Raw genomic sequence first — 23,857 nt, forward strand, 5'->3', positions numbered from 1 at the left:
GGAACATGATCTGCTAATTCCAAAATTCAAGATGAATCACTGCACATTGCTCTGCCCCGGAGTGCCAGTAGCTGTGCCTGGATAGAGTATTTCGATGGACTGTGAAGAAAGAGAAGTTCTTATTAAGATAATTCTCTGGGAAGGCTGATATTTAAGGAACATAATCAGCTGAAACTGTCCCGTGGCAAAAAATTCTGACTAAACAGGCCAGGTGAGATGGATATAATCTCCAGACCTAAGCTGAGCAGGGATACTGAGGGTATTTAATACAAGAATGTGCTTTCCAGCAGCATTTGCCCTGTCTTTAGTTTGTAAAAACAAAGCTGGAGTCCAGCATCTTCAGTGCTTGTGGTAGTTAGAAAACAGAACAAAAATCCCCCACTTTGCTGTAATGTTGAAAATAATATTGAAAACGTTGTAGCAGAAGCATCGGCTTCTTCACTTTGACATAGCTGAGGCCTCTTTGAAGGGGAACTCCTCGTGCTTTAGGCTCTTTGTTCAATGGTTAAAGGCGCAAAAACCAGCTCCTCAAACATTTCTATTGGATTCCTTTACTTGCAACAGCTTAAAAATGAGATGTAGAGTCTAAACTGTTTTATTCTGTGGATTTGAGTAAGTTTGAGACCTATTTTGCTGTCATATGTTGTAGTTTCTTTAGTTCTCTGTAGATCTCTTGAGCTTGAGTCCAAAACTTGGAGTGGACTCGTCCAAACACTGGAAATGTACTAAGAAGCTGCCTTTTGATGAATCTCCAACTTTTGTGTCCTTCAAAGCATAGAACTAGAAATCCAGGGCTTCAATAACTTGTCTCTGGGCAAAAAATTTCTAACTACCTGATACCCTACAGGGGCCAGTGCTACCCTTGCAGGGTCTGAGCAAGAGCCCTCTGTCCCAGACGAGAGGTAAACAGGAAGCCTGTTCCTAGAAGTTTTGGGGAATCTGGGCTGAGGACTGCTCACTATTCCTGTCAAGAAAATTTCTGCCTTCAGTCTGGGTATAAGAAGATTCCAAGGAACTGTTTCTAGGTCAGGATATGGTGCCTTTGGAACAGTGCTGTGGAGGCAGAAGGTTGTCTTGAGCTCTTCCTGCTCTTAGCCTGCTCTGTTAAAGAAACAAGGTTTGTGCTGTCATACTGTTCTCAGTCCTGCTGTTCTTTTCCACACAGCATTTTTAACTTGCAAAAAGCACTGGCCAGATTCGACAAGGTTGCAGAGATAGTAAAGCAATTGTGTTCTTGCTTTCTTTAGGAAATGACAGTCATAGAAACAAACAAAAGCTTCCAGTTGGGGAGAGTGCTGGATTCTTGCTGAACATTAGAGGTCCTCTTATTGGAGAGCTGTAACTTAACATCACAAAGAGTTTCAGCAGCCATTCCTACCCTTCAGCTAGCCCTCAGCCACTTGTGGGACATATAAAAGTTACTGATGTTTAGAAACAAACAGCCTGTTTCAGGTGAATGTGCTCTCTTCTGCAGCAGAAATGGCTTTTCTTTGCAACAGATAAATGCTTAAGAACTGAAAGTTTAAATGAGTAGTATACAGAAGTAAATAGTCCATTTTCTTTGTTGGCCGAGTCAAGGGTTAAAAAATCAGTACCTCCAAAAAGTTTCAAGTTTCTGATTTTCAATGTGCCTTGGTGCTGTTAAAAGTATCTTTAGATAAGCGAAATTATCTGGTTTTTTTTTTTTAAGAGGAAGCTTTCAAATGTGGATGTTCAAAGACAAGGTGATATTAATAGGTGATTAAATGACAATATAAAAGCTCCTAATTTGGAGGCAAGTACTTAATTTTAGGGCTGCATTTCTAGCACTGAAGAGATCAGAGTTCACTTGGCACTGGCACATAGACTGCTGAGCACTCTGGGTTAGATGGGAGTTACTCCTCCAGTCATCTGAAATTACGGTTTTGTACATGTGGTTCTTCTGGAAATGGCACAAACGAGCTGCATGGCCAGCTGAAACGTAAACATTTCCTGCTGTTCCTGTCCAGCCAGAGGTGTTGGAGTGGACAGGACTTTTTATTATCTGGGAATTGAAGAGTTGACTTGTTTTAATGTCTTGAGAAGTCACACTTCCCTGTCATTTCTTTTTCGTCATTGTTATCCCCAACCTTAGTTTCAGTATTGACCTTTGGTGCTTGTGGTAGTTAAAAACAGAACTAAAAACCCCACCTTCCTCTAAATGTTGAAAATAGCATTGAAAATTTAGCAGAAGCATCAACTTCTTTACTTTGACTTGACTGTCAAGCCATGATGCCTGTTTGAGGGGAACGCCTCATGCTTTAGGCTCTTTGTTCAATGGTTAAAGGCGCAAAAACCAGCTCCTCAAAACATTTTTATTGGATTCCTTTACTTGCAACAGTTTAAAAATGAGATGTAGAGTCTAAACTGTTTTATTCTGTGGATTTGAGTAAGTTTGAGACCTATTTTGCTGTCATATGTTGTAGTTTCTTTAGTTCTCTGTAGATCTCTTGAGCTTGAATCCAAGACTTGGAGTGGGCTTGGCCAAAACCGTGTTATGAATAAGACGTGGTTGTAGAGCAGTAAAGGCAAGGGGGAGAAGGGTAGGTTGCAACAGAGATCTCTGTCCAATCCCATGGACATCACACAAGTCAGTGGAAGTAGCATAAATGTTGTATCCAAGTGGTTGGCATTGCAGGATGGGAGTTACCTAAACCCAGTCAGCTAGCCCTGTACTCTCTGGAGGTAAAGCTGTACCTGCTTCCTTCCACTTGTCAAAAAAACACCCAACCCTAACAACCACACAAACAAAACAAACCAAATTCTCCCCCACCCCCATCATCTGTTAGTTACGTGGACAAGCATTGTAAAATTTTCAAGAAGTTTAGAACAATTTCTGATTCTGTTGCTGCTGTTAATCTTTGTCCGTCTCATCCTCCTGTATCCTGAATTTTTTTCGTGTCAAACTTGTACATTATTGGCAACAAAATAACAGGTTTTGCTTGTAAGCTTCCTGGAGTACGGGTAATGTCTCTCCTTTTAAGTGAATCACCTGTTGCATACAGAGGAAGCACAAGCAATTAGAAAAATGTTAAATTACAATCAGATTTATGTAAACACTTGCTACAGGGCAGTATTTTTTGTGTAAAATGCTTGGTCTGGCCACTGATGGATTGTGCTTTTTCTCAATGAGCAAGCCACTATCACCTTGGTTAAATATGGTAGCTATGTTAAAAGGTAAATACAGTAAACTATATGTAGGTTTCAATCTTATGAGCTTATAATAAATCATTGAAGCTGAAAGACAGTTCCAAGAGACTTCTGAAATCTTAACCTGAACATCAGTAAACTTTTGAACTTGAAACTTGTTTGGGACTTTCTGATTGAAAAAGGTACTTTTTTATTTTAAGCCCAGTGGAAAACAATTTGAGTCATAGCAGTAGCTTGTTATATAAAATGAGGAAAAATAGATATTTTAGGCAAAACCAAGTAGGGATCCTGCTACATCAGACGTTATGAATGGGGTTGAAATTTTCCAAGAAGTTAACATTGTCTACATTAATGAAACTGGTTTTCCTGTTTTGGTTCTCCCTCTTCTGTGGTCAGATGGAGTGCTTGCTATGCTGGCATCATTTTAGGGAAGTAGGAAAGGTGGTCATTTTGGCAAGCATGTAGAAATACCTCTTTTAAAGATAGTGGCTTTCTGCCAGTCTGAATACAGGATTGCCAGTCAGTAACTGAGGCTGGTACTCTAATAGGACCTGTTCAATTAGTGATGTAGGCTTTTGGGGTGAACACCTGTCTCCAAGTCAAAATTTTCAGCGTCTCTGACAGGGAAAGAATTTCACTGGCAGAAAACATACAGATTTTGCCTAATAGTAAAAGATTGTAATTAAAGTCAGAAGCGTAGCTTATGCTGTTGAGAGAGCTTGGCTTGAAGGTCTGACCTGAGCCTTCCTGAAGGGAGTAGGGGAATACTCTCACTTGAGGCAGGATGGAGATGTATTAGTTCCAAACCTATTAAAAATATCCCTGGAAATAGACCTATATCTGATTTAGCACTTGCTTTATTCTGACTATGTTCTGCTGGTTTAGGGGCTAAAGAGTTTTTACTATGTTACTATAGCCACATGTGTTTGTTTGGTACACAGCAGGTGAATTTCTCAGATGAGGAAGAGGGTGATAATACTTTTCTCTTGTGCTGATGCAATACCGACTGTTTCCTTTAGCAAAGCAAATATCTCACTGAGGTGTGTAGTCCAAAACACCTCAGGTGTTCCACAGAACCAGTTTCAAGAGAATGATTTTTCCATGCAGGAGTCAAAATCATCAGGAAAGTGGTTTTGCATGGGGAGCCTTCTTCAGAGTCATGCTTGGTCATCTGCATAGCCTCCAAAAGCTGCTGCATCAAAGCTGCCTCCACTTTGAGGTTGGTAGTGATTCTTTCTGGTGAAGGTCTAGTTGTTTCACAAACCAGTAATCTCAGTCCTCAGCACTGAAACATCCATTAGTGTGGAGATCTTCCTCTCTGAAAATTTCTCCTACTGCAGCTCTTTTCCTCTTGAACATAACAATGGTCTTGAGCAGAAATAAATCTGTGCTGGGAAAACTCAGCATGCTTGTCAGCTCAAGGGAGCGCAGCTGAGAAAGGAAATGTCTTTGAAACCACAGCCTTTGGTGCTCAAATGTGTGTCTATGCTGGTGAGCAAAAGGGTGTGAGGCCATGTGAAAAGTTAAATATGCTCCTATATTTCTCATGGTCTCTCTGGTAGCAGGTGATTACCTAGGTAAACAGGTTTCAGGAATTGGCTGAGGATCTTCCTGGCTGCCTGCGATTTGAATGATGTCGAAGTCTTTTTTTGCTCATGGCTTTTTATGGTAGATGGGCATTGTCATTTCAATAGAAATGAAATTTCTTTTATCTAATTGACTTTTCTTTTAATAAGCTCCTATTTAGGTGGTAAAATCCCCATTTTATTGACGAGTAGGGGTTAGAACGTAAAGGGGTAAAAACAATGTAGTGTGCTTTGCTCTGTTGCCTTCCTGGGTTATAAATAATGCAGCTACTTTCTCTTTCCAGCTACGTGGTGGTCTTGTGATGAGGTGTGTGGCGTTGTGAAAGCTTAAGTGGAACAGAGAAAATCCCTCCTCTCCAAGGGTGTTTGGAGTTTAGGTTGGACTTGATGATCTCAAAGGTCTTTTCCAACCTAGTTCATTCTGTGATTCTGTGACTCTGAGTCCAAGGAGTGAGGGGTCAAAGGTTGTGGCTGTTCTGCTCTCACAGCTGTTCTGGGTGGCAGGGAATTAACACGTTTCTTTAGTTGTGGCTCTTAGGAACACTTCCCTGTTTCTGTAGCCTTAATCTGCCCAGCCAGAGCTTTGTGGATTAGAGAAAGTGTTGTGCCAGGACAGAGGAGAAGGTGTGTACCCCTTTATTCTATTTATGCTTTACACAGCAGCAGGGCATCCTGGCTCCCAGAGAGTTTCCAGGAGTCTGGGCGTGATGTAAAGGTGTAACCATCACTTGGAAAAAGCAACGGTGAGGCTTGCAGCAACTAGCAAACACTGTTTGGATTAAACAGGATACCACTACAAAGGGTTTGACCACCCTGCTTACTCCCATAAAGTATGCAGGTAGTGGGATTTCTGACTGGGAAAGGTCAGCCCTGCTCTGGTGTGTTGCCTTGTGACAGCAGCAGAGGTTCTCTCTTTCCACAGCCAGGCACCCCAGTCATCCCTCAGGGCAGAAGGCACTGGACGTGCAAGAGCTGTCTGAAGCATCCAAAATGTCCCAGAGATTAACCCCTCCTAGAGTCTCCAACCCTTCTTGCTGCCTAAAATTGTATTTGGGGTGTGTTTTTTCACAGCGAGGTAAGGAAAAAGCAGAGGAAAACCTCATGTTTCCATGAAGAAGTGCCTGTCAGTCTTTGTTGTGGACAGGCTGACCATTTCTAAAGCAGCCTTTCAATTGAGGCACCAGCAGGCTAGAGGGGATTGTCTGGGTTTTGATGTTTCATTGTAGTGTCCCAGAGCAGGTTCCTTCAGATATGGAAGTGTTTGAATGAGGCTTGCAACATCGGGGGCTCAGCAAACTGTTATTTTTTTAAAGTATTTTTCCACGTTTCCCTGGAGCTCAGGAATTTGCCAGATGCATGGGAATGAGGCTATGCTAACTTGGTACAGCAGCCCTGGTGGAAGACTTTTCTTTTGACCCAGAATTCATATGCTGTGTTCTCACTGCCCAAAGTTCTGCATCCCTGACATAGTGAATTTGACTAATCTTTGCCTGTGACTCAGAACACAGATGTGTTGGGAACCTCTTTTTTTTTTTTTTTTTTTCCTTTTGAAAAATGAAGTGAAAGTTTATCAAACTGTGATTATATGAGAGCTTGGCCAGTCAAATGAGGAAGTAAAACCTTCCTATAAAATGAGTTCTGCCCACTGCACTTATTTGCTCTCAGTTGACATCAGCCTTACCTCTAAATATGAGCTGGTGACTTCCTTGTGAGCCTGGTACTGCCCTGAATCCAGCTTCTGGCTGGAGGATGGTGGGACAACACTGCTGGGCCATAGAAAGAACAGCTGCCAGGTAAGGTGCAGAGCAAGAGGGATTACCTGTGAGCACAGCTCGCTCCCTGGGGAGTTTGACTTTATTATTTTTAGCAAACAGAGCAGGGAAGATGGGGAAGAAAAAGGCAAATCTTTTCTTATCAAGACAACAAATGATTGGTGTTGCTATGAAGAGTTTGTGTGCATCTCTCATTTGTGAAAATAAAAGTTGTTATTTTTCTGAAGGTAGAGCAGCCCATCTGCTTTCAGGGAAACACCACATGGCAGGGCTCAAATGGGCTGTCAGTCTTAGGTGGTTTGCAGTGTTATTTTCAGGGGTGAAGGAGGAAGAGGGGTGAAGTGGTCCAGCCCTGAGGTGTGAGGGGCAATACTGTGGTGGCAGGGAGCTGTAGCTGTGCTTCTTGTGCTGCTCAGCATGCACATGAACTTTAGAGAAGACCTAAACCTTCTCTGCTTTGACCAATGCCAGAACTGTCTGGGGCTGTGTCCCCTCTTCCTCTGCTCGGACAGAATGGGCCTTTGGGGGGGCTTTGAGGAGCTCTAACTCCCTCTGAGTCAGACTGGTCCTTATTGTGGTTTTGTGCCCTGAGGCTGCTGGAGGTGCTACTCTGACTCGTCAGAAGAGGAGCAAACACCTGGTGGAAGGACAAGGAAATATTATTCTTTAAAATCATTCAAGATGTAGTAGTTACCACCACTTCTTTGGAAAAGTATTCCCAGTTATAATTTTCTAATCTTAAAAATCTGTCAAAATATACCAAAGGCAGAAAACCACAAGAGGTCTTTTGATTTTTTAGTCAAAAGCACTCATTGAAATATTAGCATTCTAAATGCTAAGATTGAAATAGAATTTTGGAAACCTGTCTGAAGCTATTTCTTGTGTGTGTGTGTGTGTATCTGTAAGAGGAGTCACAACACCACAGAGAGTGCTTTTAAGCTAGAACATAGGATGGGTACACCATTACCCGTGGATAAATTATTCTATGAAATGAGAAGACTTTGGCTTTCAGTGGAGTGAGAACGAAAACAGCTTCCAGTGGGATCAGCTGAGAGGAAGGAGGAGAGGAGGGAAGTTTCCTTTCCTGAGAAAGGGGGAAAGTAGTAGGAGGAAATCTAAGTAGTTTGCAAATGAAGGTCATAAAGTTTATAAATGGAATTTCACAACTGTAGGAGCGACGGTGGGCAGGACGGTCGGGACTGACAGAGAGATCTCTAAAGCCAGGTCTTGGAACCTGTGGTTTATTGCAAAGGGCGTGGGTGAAAAGGCCCTGCTTGGAGCTGCCAGCCACAGCTTGGAGCAGGCCTGAGAGCAGGAGAGCAAAAATAAGAAGAGTAAAGAGAGTAGGAGGTAAGAGAGCAAGGGGTAAGAGTGTAAGGGGTAAGAGAGTGAGGTTCTCATTACAATACAGTAAATCTTCTGTGGTGAATATTCTAATTTTCACTAACCAATCTAATACAAGATACAAATCCTATAGCACTTCCATACAGCCTATAAGAATCATTACATTACCTTACTGTGTTACACTTTAAACCCTAAAAACTACTCTTTGGACCCCTCTGCCATACTAGTAGGGTCTTCTCTGACCCTTGGACCTGTCTGCAAGCAGAGGGAATTGTTCAATCAAGAGGGAATTACTTTCAGCTGGCCATACTATTGTTTTCTAGTTGTTCAGTAACTAAGGTTTGGTATCTCAAACATGGCTTTCATTTTAACCTTGCTTATAGTTTCCATATTCTTAAAATCTTTTGCCAGGCAATCATATTTATAAGGTTTTCCTGTTTCATCTTCCCCAACACACAATCTGATTGTGATAGCAAAAGCTGTACTCCGTGATACACAGTTTCTCCTCTTGTCACGTTTTTTGTGCTGGTTATAAGCAGCCCGCTGACCTCCTGGATTTGGGCACACTCCTGACTGTTTACTAACGTGTAAGCCGGGGATTTTGTTGCCCTTTAATTCCCCCTTGAGAAGGGTGATCTCAGTGTTTCCTGTGACCAAGGTTTCCATCTCAGTTTTTCCAAATTGTTCTCTCTGTGGTGAAAACCCTTCAAGGACTGTGTCACCCGTTTTTAATGTTTGGCCACACTGCAGCAGAATTCCAGTTTGACTTTGCAGAATTACTGTATTGCTGGTGGTGGCTGATACTGCATCACATCAGCCCCAGGCAGCCATCCAGAGCTCAGCGTTTCCCCTGCTTACCAAGCCAAAGGGATTCACAGCTTGCACAGAAGGACCAAGCCTTGCAAAAAGAAGCATGGGGTGCAGACATGGACCACGGGCTTGGTGCTGCCTGGGATGGAGCTAGGAAAGTGTTGTGGTGAACAATTTTATCCAGCGCCTGCTCGTGTGTGCTGGAGGCTGCAAAGTGGATGTGGCCTCTGCCCCCTCTGCAGCTGGAAAGATCTCTGGTAAAATTCTGAAGGGTTGAATCAAACCTAATGTTGGATGAAATCCAGGACAAATGTCCATGCAACACAATGTGATGCTAATGTGGGAAATTGTTCTGATAGTGAAAGAAAAGGTGTGGGGGAAGACAAAAAAGAGAAAACATCAGAGTAGACAGAAGTATAGGTTTGAAAATAATAATAATGGCTATTAAAATATGTGGTAAATGTTTTCTTTTCACCCTGGAGACAGATGCTAAGAAAAGGTTTTAATTAACTATAATTAATTTTAAAAAATCTAGGCTTTTAAAGAAATCAAGTAGTACGCTTCAAGTGTTTGAAGCTACTGATCACATACCTGGAAGCAGATTTTACTGTGGTGCAAGCTCAGATTTAAATTTTAATAAAGCTCTGCTTTATTTGGTTACGTCAATGTATTTCAGCTCAGACAGTAGCTGTTTCAAAGAAAACATTTCAATAATGAAAAAGCAGGCAAATACATTCTAATCTTTAGTCAGTGAATTAAAAACAAGGATTAGATGTGAAAATTGTAAAATTGTTACAGAGTGCACGGTGAGGAAAACAGTTACTGACTAAAATAAGCAATGCTCTAGTTTAGATGGAAAAATACACATGGTAACTGTTTTCCCCTTACAGTTATGACATATATAAGGTATGTTTTATTTTATTGATGCTATTTGTTATTTTTGACTGAATGCCAATTTCTCCCAGAGAATACCTGAAATTCATAAAGCTACATAGAAAAGATGCATAGTAAAGATCAAAGTTTCACGAGGTGAGATTGTAATTAATTATCAGGTTTTCGTGCTAAACTTACCAGTTTTAAATTAACTGAACCCAGCGTGGATTTCTTGCCCACAGCCTGAGAGGGTTCTTACGCCTTGGGGAGGAGCTTCACTCTGAATCCTCTCCCAGCTGTTTGTTTCCTGTAGCTCCATGCCTTCTTCCACATGGTTACAGCTTCTGGCTCCTGGGGTGACCCAGTGCTGGGCAGGGAGTGGCTGGCGGGCTGGGAAGGGGAGCTGGTGGGTTGGGATGTGGTTCTGGCTCTGGGCTTAGTACAGAGGTGGTGGTTTGGTCAGTTAATTCTGCATCTGACCACAATCAGCAAAGGGAAGAGGCCGCCCTTATGTCCCTCATGTGGGTAAAAGAACAGCCACAGCTTTTAACCAGGTAGCACCAATAATTGCAGTGGTGTGGCAAGAGGCACTTCAGTGCAAGCAAGCCAGCAGTGACTGGAGGTGTTTGTCTTGATGGATGAGTGGTCACTCTGCATGGCCTTCTGTGTCACACTTGTTGGGCTTAGGCAGCTCTGGGTATCCCTGACTATACTGCCCATCACCTTCATTCACTGGGTAGACAGAAATTTATGTGGTGCAGTTCTGGAGAATATGAAGTAGCTTTTTGCTACTTCTGCACACTCATTTCTGAATTACCTTGAGAATAAACATAAGTGAAATTGAAACTGCTTTCTGGACCACCTGCTTCAAAGCACCATCCAGACTGCTTTGAAAAAAACAAGCTGCTTCTCTGAAAATAAAAGCCCTCACTGAAATAGTAAGTAACAGGAAAAGAGTAGTCAGGCATCATTAGAACTGATGAGTGACAGAATTTCAGAGTTTATGTCTGTATACACACAGACGGACACATAAAAGGAAAAATAGAACTATTAAAAAAAATCAGTTTCCAGATACTTTGCAAACAGCATGTTTCCCTAAACTACTGGATGAAATTTGCCATACTTATAAGTTGCTATGGCATCTGAGCCCATCCAGTAAAATTTGACGGATACTTATCTCGGTTTGAGAAACCACGCAGCAAATTGAAAATCCCCTTTGTGTCATTTCCTGTGAGATAAGTCTGAAGAGCCAACTCACGCATGCAGCCTGCGTACAGGCAGCCTGACACAGCTCACCACGTCAGGTGACACCTGTCTGACATAATGTTTGGAGAGTGATGAACGCTGCATGGGACACTCTGTGCTTTTGTAGTTGAGAGTGGACCAGAAAAATGCTTAAATACTGAGAGAAGACTGGACATTCTCCTCAGAGAGAAGACAGCAAATCTGCTGGTCTCTGCTGTGCACTAGGCAAAGAACTGAGACAATTGCATGTTCTTCCTTAACCTTGTGTTTTGTTGTTGCTAATCTTTCCCTCCCTGAAGCTGATGCCTGTGGGACACAGCTGGGAAGACAGGATCATCAGGTTTAAAGGAACATAAATGCCAGCTAAAATGGCACTGGCCAGTTCAACTTCTAGCAAAGCAGCATCACCACACTCCAGAAAAACTTCTGCAGCAGAGGTGGAAGTGCGCCAGAGCAAGATGGATTTTTTCTGCAAGCTGGGCTATGGTAAGCAGGACATCTGCAAAGTGCTGAAGAACCTGGGCCAAGAGGCCCTGGAGGATGATGTGCTGAAAGAGCTGATCCGGATGGGGAGCAAACCTCAGGCTCTGGAGAACCAGGCTCAGCCTTCCCAGCTAAAGCTGGTTGCTCGTGGATCGTGTAGCACCACACCAGGGCTGAAGTGGCTTGGAGAAGATGGAAGTGATTCTTCTGATTCCTTGAGACCCATTGTGATCGATGGCAGCAATGTTGCAATGAGGTAAGCTCCATTCCCTGAAAGGCATCTCTCTTCCTCTGAAGCTTTTGAACTTTAAAACTGATGACTTGAAGTGTGTTTTTCCTTCAGGTGAGAGGTGCATTTATGCATTTGATGCGTGAACAATTGCTTATTCCTGTCCTTGGCTGATGCACAGCTTTTAAGGACTTGCTGTCTTGATGCCCATGTATATGCACGTCACATGCTCACTCTGCATTCTGACCTTTTATAAGGCAACCTCTGTCCACTGTTGGTGGCAGTGTCCCTTCCTTTGAGCTCACCATTAAATTACCTCCCCCCCTTTTCAAATGGGCACCTCGGATTTCTGAACCTGAGATGTTTCCAGGGAAAATCTGATAAACGTGTAGAAAGACCACCCAACTAATCTAAGGAGAGGGGAAATAATGCCAGGTGGCTGTGGTTTGTAAAAATATCACAGTTGTACTGCTTTGACTTGCAAGTCAACTCCAAGATGTTCCCAGCTTGTATAATTTTGTTTGTTTTCGATTTGGCTTCTGTTTTAGGGAAGTATCAGGGAATTGATAGTTGACTTGTGTTGAATAGATTCATTCCCTCCTCAGTCATTCTGTTTCTGGGAAAGGTCGCATCAACCCATGCTGGCCAATTGCATTTCCTGAGCAATGCCCTGGCACTGTGAAAGCACTCTTAACAGATAGGGAGCCCGGTATATCCCTGTGGATGGGATGTCCAAAGACAGCAGTGGTTGGCCTCTCTTTATCCAAGCAATACAGAGCCAAGAGTCCAGGATGCACTGGCTATCCATCTGTTTTCTCTGTTAACTTCCCTGTCCGCTCAGCAGGGCCAAACCCATCCCTGCAGTCTAGGACAGGGCAAGGGAAGGCTTCCTCCTTCTGTTAGCTGTCCTGTGAGATGAGACCACAACCCCTCTGGATAGAGAGAAGTGGTCAAGCATCCACAACAACTGAGCAAATTATGCCATCTTGTGGGTGAAGGGAGAAATCCCAGCCAAATCCAAGAGGTTCCCTGCTCAAGACAGCTCACCAGGAGTGGGAAATACACAACAGAGCAAACTTGTTTGGCTTTGTCTGGGCCATGAGCTTGGTAGCCAAGTGTGAGGATCTCCTGCCCTGCTTTGCCTCTTCACCCAAGCCTCTCCTCAGGATGCTTTTCTTGTCTCTCTGCAAAAGAACTGAGCACCCACCTGAGCTGATCACCCACTCTCTCATTGTGCTGGGGTCAGCATTACCCATGATGGGCATGGGCTCTGTTCTCAGCTCTCCTGGCACAGTAGCTTTATGTTTCAGAAAGGCAAAGGTTTTACAGCTCTTCTCAGACCTCCCAACCTCTGTCTTGATAATGACTACGTGCATGATGGAGACTTGAGCTTGTCAATTCAGTTGGTGCCTGGAAGGAGGTGCTTTCATCTCCTGGATGCCTTTCAAAGTGGTGCTGAATGGCATTCACTTTGGCTAATGGGTAGGCCTGGTCAGTACTTTCAGTATCCTTGCTTTAATTTTTCTGGTTTGCTGCTGTCAGACAGAGAAGGACTGTTTGCAGATGTCAGGGGAAATGGATGTTGGGTTGCCTTGCTGGGGAAAACTCCATCATCATCAATACCAACAACCATAAAAGTGCAGCAGAAGCAGCAGTTTAGGAATGAAACAATCAGGAAGTTAGAGCTTCAAGTGGCAGTTGTCTGTGTGGAGAAAAATATCTTGAGTATTTATATCTTAGGATTGCTGTTTCTGGAGCTTTTCGGAATTGGCATTGAGGGCCCACTGTAGAGTGCAAGGTTATGAAAAGGATGTTTATGCCCCAGGGTAATAAAGCAACTGACTCAGCAGTCTCCAGCCATCAAGCAGACTGCCCAGAGAAGCTGAATGGAAAATAACCTTGCCTTCAGCCAGTCTCACTCACCAAACCTCTCAGCACACTTTGTGTTTCCATCACATGTAATGAGGAATTTTGCCACCTGCCAGCCTATCCGTGGGAGGTTTAGCAAAGCTGGTGGAAAAAATAAATTAAGTTGAGTTCGTAGGAAAAGGGAAGTGTCATAACCATATTCACTGCACACTGAAGAGGCTGCTATCTCCTCTAGTGCTTGCATTTACACCTAGTTTTAAAGCTTTAAAGCTAGCTTTCCTAGGTCTTTCTGACAAAGCTTTGGCTGATGCTGTGTCATGGCCAGGTGGAGATGGCGCCATTTGCAGATTTCAAAAGAAGCTGGAATGCCTAAACTTCCTCTCAAAGGAGTTGTAATGGCACAATTTATAATGGACTTTGCTGCATGCTAATGATGGATTAACTGCTGGAGTCGCAAAGCAGCCAAATTGCTACTTCATTTTCAGAGAGATGGGCCCTGCTGGTCTGTGACCCAAGTGCAGTGTAGCCTGTTGCTGGCAGGAGGGAGAAATGAGTTATGACAGATCATGGATGGGTTATGGTCCATGGACTCTGGGGTTGCCTGGGAAAGGTGTCTGACAGGAGCCAGTCTGTGCCCGTGCAGGGAGGGTGGAAAGCTCTGAGGGCCCTGCTCCATTGCACAGCAGTCACTGGTGTTGGGTGGGGATGTGCAGCCCCCACACATGAACAGACTCGTTCAGATGGCCCCCAGGTGTGGCTGTAGCAGTGCAGCAGCCGCTGGATTAGGTAATAATGCTGAGGAGCAGTTCCAGGTGCTTCATCTTTCTTGTTCCACTCAGCCTTTTGGCTGACCCACTTGTGCTTGAGTACTTTACTTTCTGCAAGGGGTACACCTAGAACTGCCTTCCTAAAGCTCACAGGATTATAATATATAAGTAGTCAATATTTAAGAAAGCTGTTACTGAACTTTGTTTGAGTCGTGGCATCAAAGATGTGCCTGGACTGTCTTTTAAAGGCAGTTATCTGAAAAAGTCGCCCAAACTTCCAATTCAACAGTCCGGGTGATGTTATGAATATCCTGGGATGATCCTATCCTTTAAAACCAAACAAAACAGCTGTTCTTAAATGGAGATTAGATATGTCAAGCACTTCAGACCGTTTATTATTGCTAAGGGTTTTAAATTACTTCCTATTGCCTTGGTAGCTCTTAACAGGCAGCCAGGTTTCTTCCTACAAATGGTGCTATTTTTCATCTGTGGTCACCATTTCAGGACAGAAAATTTTATTGGGTGTAAAATAGAGCTTTGGTTATGAGGCTGGTGTAGACAGATCCTAGAGATGAATCCCTGGGAGGTGGTGGGAGACTCATTCAACACAATGTCATCACCCTTGACTGGTCAGTCCGTGCAGGGGTGTAGCAGCCAAGAGGCATTCACAGGGGCTTTTTGCAGAGGTGAAAGCCTGAGCAGGACTGGCATCATTATGCAGAAAGGTCAAAGTACAAAGATGAGCATTCTGTAGATACTGTGAAGGCATTTATCCATTTAGGACTTTGTGTACAGTTTATTTTTGTTTATTTATTTTAGTTCCTTGTGCAGAGGTAGTTAACAAACTACCTTCCTTTACACATACACTGCACTGTAGTCAAATTTTTGATAAGTGAGTGCCAAGCAGTCGGAACTTTCAGGAAAGGTGAGACATTTAGAAGGATGTCACCCCTGGTTGTTTTCCTTGAGGTTATTTTCTGTCTTAAGCTGCATATTGAATTCTTCAGAACTCATCTTGCTGGCACTTCTAGAACACTTGTCTTAGGGCTTTGCTGCCTCCCTGTGCAATGAAGAAAATATCCATCAACTAGAGCAAGATAAAAGTGGGCCTGAGGTGCCTGAGACCATTTCCACTGATGTCCCTTTTTTGGTTTTCTATATTTCCTATCCTGCCTCTTACAGTTTTTCTTCCCCCATATTTTGTCTCATGTTTCCAAAAAACATCACCAGTGGAGTGCCCTGTGGTCACACCTGAAGCCACTTCAGCCATTAAAATCTCTAATGGCCCTGTTACCATACAAGAAAATCCCCATATTTTGTTTTTTACAAGAGAGCCTCATGGATTTCTGCTTGTGCAGGTAGAAACTCTCATTCCTCAAACCTTTTTCAGACAAGGCATGTGAATGGTTTGACAAGGGCTAAGATCTTGTTGGTGCTTTAGAACTTAAGTCCATCCAGATACAGATGGAAGGAATAGGCTTGGGTCACCGAAGTAGGGGATAGGATACCTCTGGTTTTAAGTATCTAAACTGTTTCAGATAAATCTTTGGCTCTGCTAGAGGAGGTGTTTGGATCTGTCCCACCAGGACACCCTGCCAGGTTGTTTTCTTGGAAATTGGTGAATGACACAAAAGTTGTTTATTTTCATTACTGGCTCAGTTAAAGAGAACTCTAAGCTTCATGAAAGCTTTGCCTCATCATCCTCTCTCTTTTTCTATAGTCATGGAAACAAGGAGGTGTTCTCCTGCTGGGGGATCCAGCTGGCAGTGGATTGGTTTCGAGAGAGGGGGCACACTTACATCAAAGTTTTTGTCCCACTCTGGAGAAAGGAGCCCCCTCGACAAGACAGCCCCATTGCAGGTAGGTCACCATGCTGGGGGTAATTTGGCAGCCATTAGGTGCAGTTTGGAGACAGAAGAGGTGAGAAGAACCTGGTACAGTTTTTTCCCCTGTAAAGACAAGTGCAGTGCAAGTTGTGTATCAGGCTTCCCTCACTTAAATGAGTCATTAAATCATTGCCCCATCAGTGCTCCTGGCTAGCAGCTAAAACTGCTTACAAGGCTTTGTTACACTGCTTTAAACCTTCTGCTTAACAAGCACAAGGTGCTGCCAAGCTGAGTTAAAGAAGGAGTTTGTCAGCTTGCAATGAGCCTACAGAGCTTTTGAGGCCTGCCAGGAGACAGAGATGTTCATCACTGCATGACTATTATCTGTCAGCCTGTGCCCACCACAGAGGGTGCACGGGCTCCCCTTCCAGGAGGAGAAAATGCATCAGCAGAAGTCTGTGGAGGGGAGTGAGACTCAGTTTGTCTGGAAATAGATCAGCAAGGTTTGTGCCAGCAGCTTGGTGTCTGCAGATGAGGCAGATCTGCCTTCCTGCAGGGAAGGAATGGCAAGAGGTCAGAGCGTGCTCAACAGCAGCAAAAGAAGTTTATTTATGTATTTTATCACACACATTTTATCTCCAGGTAAAGCTTACATCAGGGCTGGTTAGGAGCCTTCTGGCATCTAGCAGGGTAAAAAGGGCACTGCAGGGATTCAGTACCAGGCTGGTGTAGAATTCAAGGCACTCTTTTATAGATTAAGACTTTAAAAAAGAGTGTCTCAAAATTTACAAGTTGACGTTTTTGTAAAAGACCTAATTCTCAAGTTGCCAAATAACCACCAGATATCACTGCATCTGAAAATTGTACCATGAGTTTCCTAAACTGCTGAGATATCTTTAGATTCCCGTAGGTTTCTAGCAGATGATTGAGACCTGATGATTGAAACGAATGAATTCGTTTCTCTTTTATTGTTTGCTTCCCTCATCGACTTCTGCCAATCCCCCCACCAGATCAGCACATTCTTGAGGAGCTGGAAAAGCAATCTGTGCTGGTCTACACACCCTCTCGGAAGGTGAAAGGCAAGCGGGTGGTGTGCTACGACGATCGCTACATAGTGAAAGTTGCTTACGAGAAAGACGGAGTCATTGTTTCCAATGACCACTACCGGGACCTCCAAAATGAAAACCCCGAGTGGAAATGGTTCATTGAGCAGCGACTGCTCATGTACTCTTTTGTCAGTAACAGGTAAGAGGTGGATAGTGTTCTAGGATCTAGAATTTAAACATTATGGGCCAAGTCAGCTCCAGCTTCAGAGTACCTCTCACTAGGAGCAGAACACAGGAGCCTTTTCATGAAACAAATTTATTGCAGCTTTTATCTCGTTTCTTGCATTTTCAACTGCCTCAGCTTTGGTCTTAAAACCTCCCATGTCACTCTTCTATTAACTTTTCTACTTGAATGGTAGCATTAGTGACCAGCTTTGCTTCTTTTCAATCCAATTTGTGATGTTAAACCAAGGGTTGGCATCTTTTAATTTCTATTTCCTGTAAGAAGCGGAATTGAATCCATGAGAGGAGGCTGGCTGGCAGTGTTTCTAATTCCCCTACATGACAAAATAGGAGTTTTCCCTGTGTTTCTGCAATCATAGCTTGCTAGAAGAGACAAGAAGCTGGTCTCTGGCCCTTCACCATCCCTGCTGAGAGAAGATTTTCATTCATGCGAGGCTGAGCTGAGTGCTCCTCAGTCTGTTCCTACTAACCCCTCTTCTCTCCTGAGATTCCTAATAGCTGAGTCTAGGGGAAATGCAGCTCACTGAGACATCCAGATATGTGCTTACACTCATGAAGTTTTTTACTCTTCCAGGTTTATGCCTCCCGATGATCCATTAGGCCGACATGGACCCACCTTAAGTAACTTCCTCAGCAAAAAGCCAGTGCTTCCTGAGAAGAAATGGCAGCCTTGCCCTTATGGTGGGTTTCTCCCCAGGCTGTGAACTGCCCCTGCTTTCCAGCAGTGCTCTCCCTCAGCTAAGGGCCACTGCCCTGTGCTGTCCTGCTTTATGTGGTAGGGACTTGGGTTGGGCTTGCTCAAAGGTGTGCTGCTTTTTTCCCCTCCTGTTGAAGTGGCTCCAGCCTCAGCAAAGGCAGCAGATGTTTCTGACCCCTCCATCCTTGCCTGCACTCATGGCTGTGCTGACCGTCCTGCCTGCACACACTTCTTTCTCACTGTGTGGAGTGGCGATCCAAACACTTTCCCTCTCTTCCCTCCAGACAGCCCCCTAGCAATGTGCAGGTTTCTCAGAGGTAAATCCCTGTGCAGCAGCCTCTCAGCCCACCGAGTGCAGGAACTGAAACATGAATATCAGACACTCTCAAAATAGCAGAGACTTCCTTTCACTGCTGCTTCACCCTGCTATTAATATCAGCAATATTTAAATCTGGAGTCAACAGTTCTGAGATTGAAAATAGTACTTCCCCTTTTTTCTGTGTTCATCACACACAGTGCTGGGAAGAAGTGATGCGTGCTTTAACTGATGTTGGTGCCAGTGACAACTTCCTGTCTGATTTGTTTTTATTCTCTCAGGTAAAAAATGCACCTATGGCAATAAATGCAAATTTTACCATCCAGAGAGACAACATCAAGCTCAGCTTTCAGTTGCTGATGAGCTCAGGGCCAAAACGAAGGTCCAGTTAGCCCCGGGGAAAGACGAGGAGAGGTGTCAGTGCTCGCTGTACGCAGCCAGAGGAGAGCCTGCATGCTGCCATTCCTGCACAGAAACTCTGCGGGAAGCCAGAGGCTGCTCTGGGCCTTCCTGCTACCCAGGCACGTCCCAGGGGAGCTGTTCTGAGCAGACGTTCCGTGCCTGGGCCAGCAGTCCTGGCTCTGACCTGGGGCTGGAGCAGCGCTTGGCACAGCCGGAGCCGCTCCTGGAGAGGATGTCAGCAGTGTCCATCAGGGACGACACCTATGGCTGCAGCTGGTCCTTGTGCACCTCTCAGGACACGGGGGCCATGGACAGCCCTCACCGCTGCGCTGACCTCAGGCACAAACTGCTCTCTCTTCATCCCGCCCAGAGCTTGGAGCACACCGGCTCAGCCAGGTGCCCTTGCCAGCAAGGAGTGCTCCCAGCTGTGCGAGGCGGGATGTGCCCAGGGCACAGCTGGGCTCAGGAGCGCCGTGGTGTGCATGGAGCAGGTCACAGGAGTCACTCCATCCCTCGCGGTGCTCAGCACAAACAGCCCCTGGAGACCCAGCACTCGGCTTTGCTGCAGTCCCCAGCTCTGTCCCCTGACAGGCTTCCCCTGTACGGTGAGCTCCAGCTGCAGCAGCACCGCTGTTTCCCCAGCCAGCCCTCAGGGCAGCCCTTTCCGTCAGATTCCAGCGAAGGAATGGGATTATTCCAGAAAACCCATGCTTACCCCAGTGCCTCGTACACGGACTACTGGCCCAGCCCAGCTGCAAGGCCACCCTCTGCCCAGCAAATAAACATACACAGGGAGCTGTGCTCCCCTTATCCTTACAGTGTGATGAGCCAGGTCATGACTTCGCGCCCCAGTATCCAGGATAAGGGGACTGGAGCACCTCCCCTGTGAAGACAGGCTCGGGAAGTTGGGGCTGTCCAGCCTGAAGAAGAGAAGGTTGCACGAAGACCTCATAGAAAGTTGCCAGTATCTGCAGGGAGCCTACAAGGAAGCTGGAGGGGGACGTTTAATCAGGAACTCTAGTGATAGGACACAGGGGCATGGCTTCAAACTGAGAGGGGGTAAGTTTAGATTAGATTTTAGGATGAAATTCTTAATTGTATGGGTGGTGAGACACTAGAACAGGTTGTCAGAGAAGCTGTGGAAGTGTTTAAGGCTAGGTTGGGTGGGGCTCTGAGCACACTGGTCTAGTGGAAGATGTCCCTGTCCATGGCTGCAGGAGTGTTGGAACTGGATGATCTTTTAGGTCCCTTCCAACTCAAACAATCCTGTGATTCTATGATACTGCCTGCTGGACTTTAATGATTCAAAGACACAGAAACTTGTGAAATCTCCAGAGCAAACCATTCCCAATAAGCACAAGTCCTAGGGCAAGAAGATGCTATTCTGAGGCTTAACTAAGTGTTTTTAGAGGGTGTTATGGCAAGGATTACAGCTGCTCCAGGAATACAAGTATCAAGTCAGGGTAAAGACTCAACCATGGCAGTGGGATTGCATCCCACCTCCCCTGAAAGAGAACAGGAGGGCTCAGGGTTACTGGGCTGTCAGCATTTGAACCTCACTGGTGACTGGATTCAGGATGGCACAGATTTTCATTAACGCCCTGAAACACTAGATATGTTTCAGACGTGTTTTCAGAGTCCTGACCTGTTGTTCATCTTCTGTAAAAGAGCCCAGTGCTCCCCAGTCCCCAGTAAAGGGCTTTCCCATCACCTGCCTGTCCCTCCTTGCTCAGCCAGCACAGATGATTTGGCCTGTTCCCCTTGCCCAGGGCTGTGCTCTCTGCTAGAAGGCAGCTTTGGGTCCCTGTCATTACCTGATTCAAGCCCAACCCACTGTCAATGAGCTTTCTTGTGCTTCTAAATCAAAGCTGAGAACACACAGAGGGGCTGGAGGTGCACCAGAGCACCTGAAGGAAGACACAAGTACAGTTCTCAGAAAAGGGACACACACAGCATAAATCAAATCAGGGAAGTTATCTTCAGTATAAGTCCTGGTGTGAACTGAAGGGTTGGTAATTAAAATCCAGAACTCCAGATGATGCCAAAGAGGGGGAAAAAAGAAAGAAAGAAAAAAAAAAGCTGGAGTGTCTCCTGTATTGAATAAGAACTATATTTCTGATTTAACCCTTTATTACTAAATGTGGCCCTATAATGCAATAATGCAATACAGAAAAATGTACATGTCCAGTTAGGACATGTTTGATTTTCAGTAAGCTGTAAAGCTGCTAATCTCTGCAGTATTCCACTGAATGCTTCAGGTTATAATTCAAATAGTAAGGTTGATCCTGACGGTTTTTGGCACTATACCAAAGTGTAAGTATGTCAGTATGACATGTTTTAGAAATGCTTTAACACATTATAAAATGTTCATCTATAACACTTTGTTCTCAATAATGTCTTCTTTATTTTCTGGGTTGGACTTAGGTGGTGTTGTTATTTTGTTTAGTTTTTGCTTTTGTTTTCTTTTTGTCCCCAGTCCTCTTAGAACTGCTTCAACATTCAGGTAGGATTTTCAATCTCTCCGATCTTGCAGTATCTTATTTCTCTGAAGGGCAGTGTTGTTAGTTTCAGGCAGGAATTAAACATGGTTATCAACTAGTTTCCCTCTGGAAACCACCAGCAGCTGTTTGTTTTTTGGTTCGTTTGTTTGTTTGGATGGGTTTTTTTGGTTTTTTGGGGTTTTTTTGTGACAGTATTTGAAGAAGCTGCAGAAAATAAGCAAACTGTATCTGTTCAATTTCTTATGCCCCTGTGATTGGCTCCAAGAAACTGCAATTTGGATTTTGGAGGTATGACTTACTTACATTCACAGAACGTGACAGTTTTTTTCATATGTCCTATGGATTGTCAAAATGGCTTATAAATTTATCCACCACATATTACATAAAAATAAAAAGTGTCTTAAAACAAAACTATGGAAAAAATTGCTGTGATACGCCTCAAGAAATACTGGAGACAAAGTGTGATGCCGAGTGGAAAAACATATTCCACCCACTCAAACAAAGCAAGTCCCAAATGGCAGCATTCAGAAAACACACATACAGCAATGGAGCAGGATGTAACTACACATGTCAACATTAATTTTTGTGTCTGGCATGCACGTTACATATTTCAGTACACAAAGCATTTAAAAATCCATAGGAAAATTGGCACACTGCCTTTATATGGTGCCCTTGGCATGCTGAGGATGTGTATAAACTTTTCCCCTTTTCCTTTGACGATGCACAGGAATTTGGTGGTTGTTCAAAACCCTCTCGATGTTTATAAATTTTTTTTTCTTTTCATTTCTGTCATATTTACTGAGGAATCTTTTTGTAAAATACATAGAATGTGCACTCTGCTGAGAAAGTGTCTGAGAAAATAAATCAGACTTTGGTGCTAAACAGAACTCGATTTCTCTTGGCTCTTGTGCTCACCAGAGGGTTTTTTCTCATGGGGATTTCGTTGGAAGGGCAGCTCAGCAGCAGCGCTGTGTCACTGCCTGAGAGGAACTCTGCTGCTGGCCAGGAGCCCACAAAAGCAGGGACTGTTTCCCTGTTCCAGCACAAGGGGCTCAGGAGCTCCTGCTGCAGGGCCTTTTGCACTTTCCAAAGCGGGGATTTCGATTTGCCTTTGTCAGCCCCTGGAGCAGGGGAAGGGGCTGCCAAGAGAAAGGAGGCAGCAACTCTTGGACAGGGGGTAAGAGGCTGTTGCTATTTGGTATCTCTGCTGAGATGCATTTGAGGCCAGCTCTCACTGCCAAGTTGCAAATGAGCCCATAAATCTTAACAGGCTCAGAAAGCTCTTGATGTTCTTTGCTTTTTGGTTGTCAAGACTCTTTCAGAAGAAGCTGGAAGCACTGAGAGCAATCTTCCAGGAGATGGGTTGCTTTCCCAAGGGAGATTTACAGAGTTGCCAAGTTCATTTTAAGAAAAAGGAAAAAAAAAAAAACAAACAGAAAAATAAGAAAAAAGAAAATAAAAAAGTCAGAAAAAATTCCTCTTCCTTTCTCTACACTCAGCCCTTCCCAAAAAGGCAGAAGGCCAGAGACACTCTCCCTTGCAAGGGGCTAGGGAAACTATACATAAATATTTCACTGAAAATCTTGAGTCACCCCTGCAACAGCTCCTCAGCATAAGAAGGGGGAAAGAGGGTGCTCTATGCAGCCCTGGGCACCTCACAGCACCTCCCTCCACCTCTTCTAAAATACAGAAATCTCTCTTTCACAGAACCTGGATGACAAGCCTACTGATGAGGTACCATAAGAATTAATGCCATAAAACAATCTATAAAGTAGATAATATTGCTGGGTATCAAACGCTTGTATTTGCCAATTATTCTGAGAAGTTTTGATAATACTTTAACTCAGTTCCCACAAGAGCTGGCACAATTCATAAGCAAACATTTGAACTAATCAGAAAAGCTAAATAGAACATGACTTCTCTCCTTAAAAAATGTTGGCCTGCTAGGGAAGAACAAAGCCTGTACTTCACAAAGTGTGACAGACCTTTGCACTCACTGGTGTATGTACAAGACTGCTGTAGGATCTATATATCCATGATGGACTGGTGGGACTGGCATGATTTGAACTCTTGAGAAGAGTTTAATATTACAGCATCATTACCACTATTAAGAAGGTGCTATGACTTGAAATTGATAGCAAAGGGATTTTTTTATAGTACTTTAGCCACGTCCCTTTTCCACTCCCAGCTGGACTCACTGCCTTGAAGTCTTGCAGCAGGCTCGGAGGAACTCTGCAGGGAGATGTGCTGATGGGCTGACTTGGCAAATGCAACTCAGACAGACACATGCAAGTGGAGCAGAGCAGTGAGTGAACACAGCGATTTGTGGGGACAGCACCTGTGAGACAGTGAGCCAGAGAGTCAGGACAACACATGCAGGGCTGGCAGGGCTTTGAGCATGGTCAGGAAATTGGATGATGTGCATGAGTGGTGGCATTAGGATTGTTCATCCTAACCACACTGGCAGCTCCTCCTCTTTGCCTGAGTCAAACTGTTTCCTTGTCTTCCCTTTCTTCTGCCATCCTTGTTGAGCTCAGGATTTCCATTACACCTACAATTCCCTAGTTTGGGCATTGAAGGGAATTACTAACACTATTGATTCCATACAGAAGACAAATGGGCATCAGCACACTTGATGGCAGAAGAAAAACATAAACTAGGAGCAGACAGCAGAATATGG

The 23,857-nt window shown here is 44.2% G+C and overlaps 1 protein-coding gene across 1 annotated transcript; it reads left to right on the forward strand.

Moving 5' to 3' along the window:
- The first annotated feature begins 73 nt into the window (after positions 1–73).
- ZC3H12D (zinc finger CCCH-type containing 12D) lies at positions 74–22,064 on the forward strand. Its single transcript, XM_014885211.2, has 5 exons — positions 74–11,537; positions 15,867–16,006; positions 16,983–17,217; positions 17,836–17,942; positions 18,556–22,064. Exons 1-5 carry the CDS (start codon positions 11,155–11,157, stop codon positions 19,563–19,565), a joined length of 1,875 nt encoding a protein of 624 aa, XP_014740697.1. The 5' UTR covers positions 74–11,154; the 3' UTR covers positions 19,566–22,064.
- The last annotated feature ends 1,793 nt before the right edge of the window (positions 22,065–23,857 follow it).

The sequence above is a fragment of the Sturnus vulgaris genome, chromosome 3 (assembly GCF_052056855.1).
Source record: "Sturnus vulgaris isolate bStuVul1 chromosome 3, bStuVul1.hap1, whole genome shotgun sequence".
NCBI lineage: Eukaryota > Metazoa > Chordata > Aves > Passeriformes > Sturnidae > Sturnus > Sturnus vulgaris.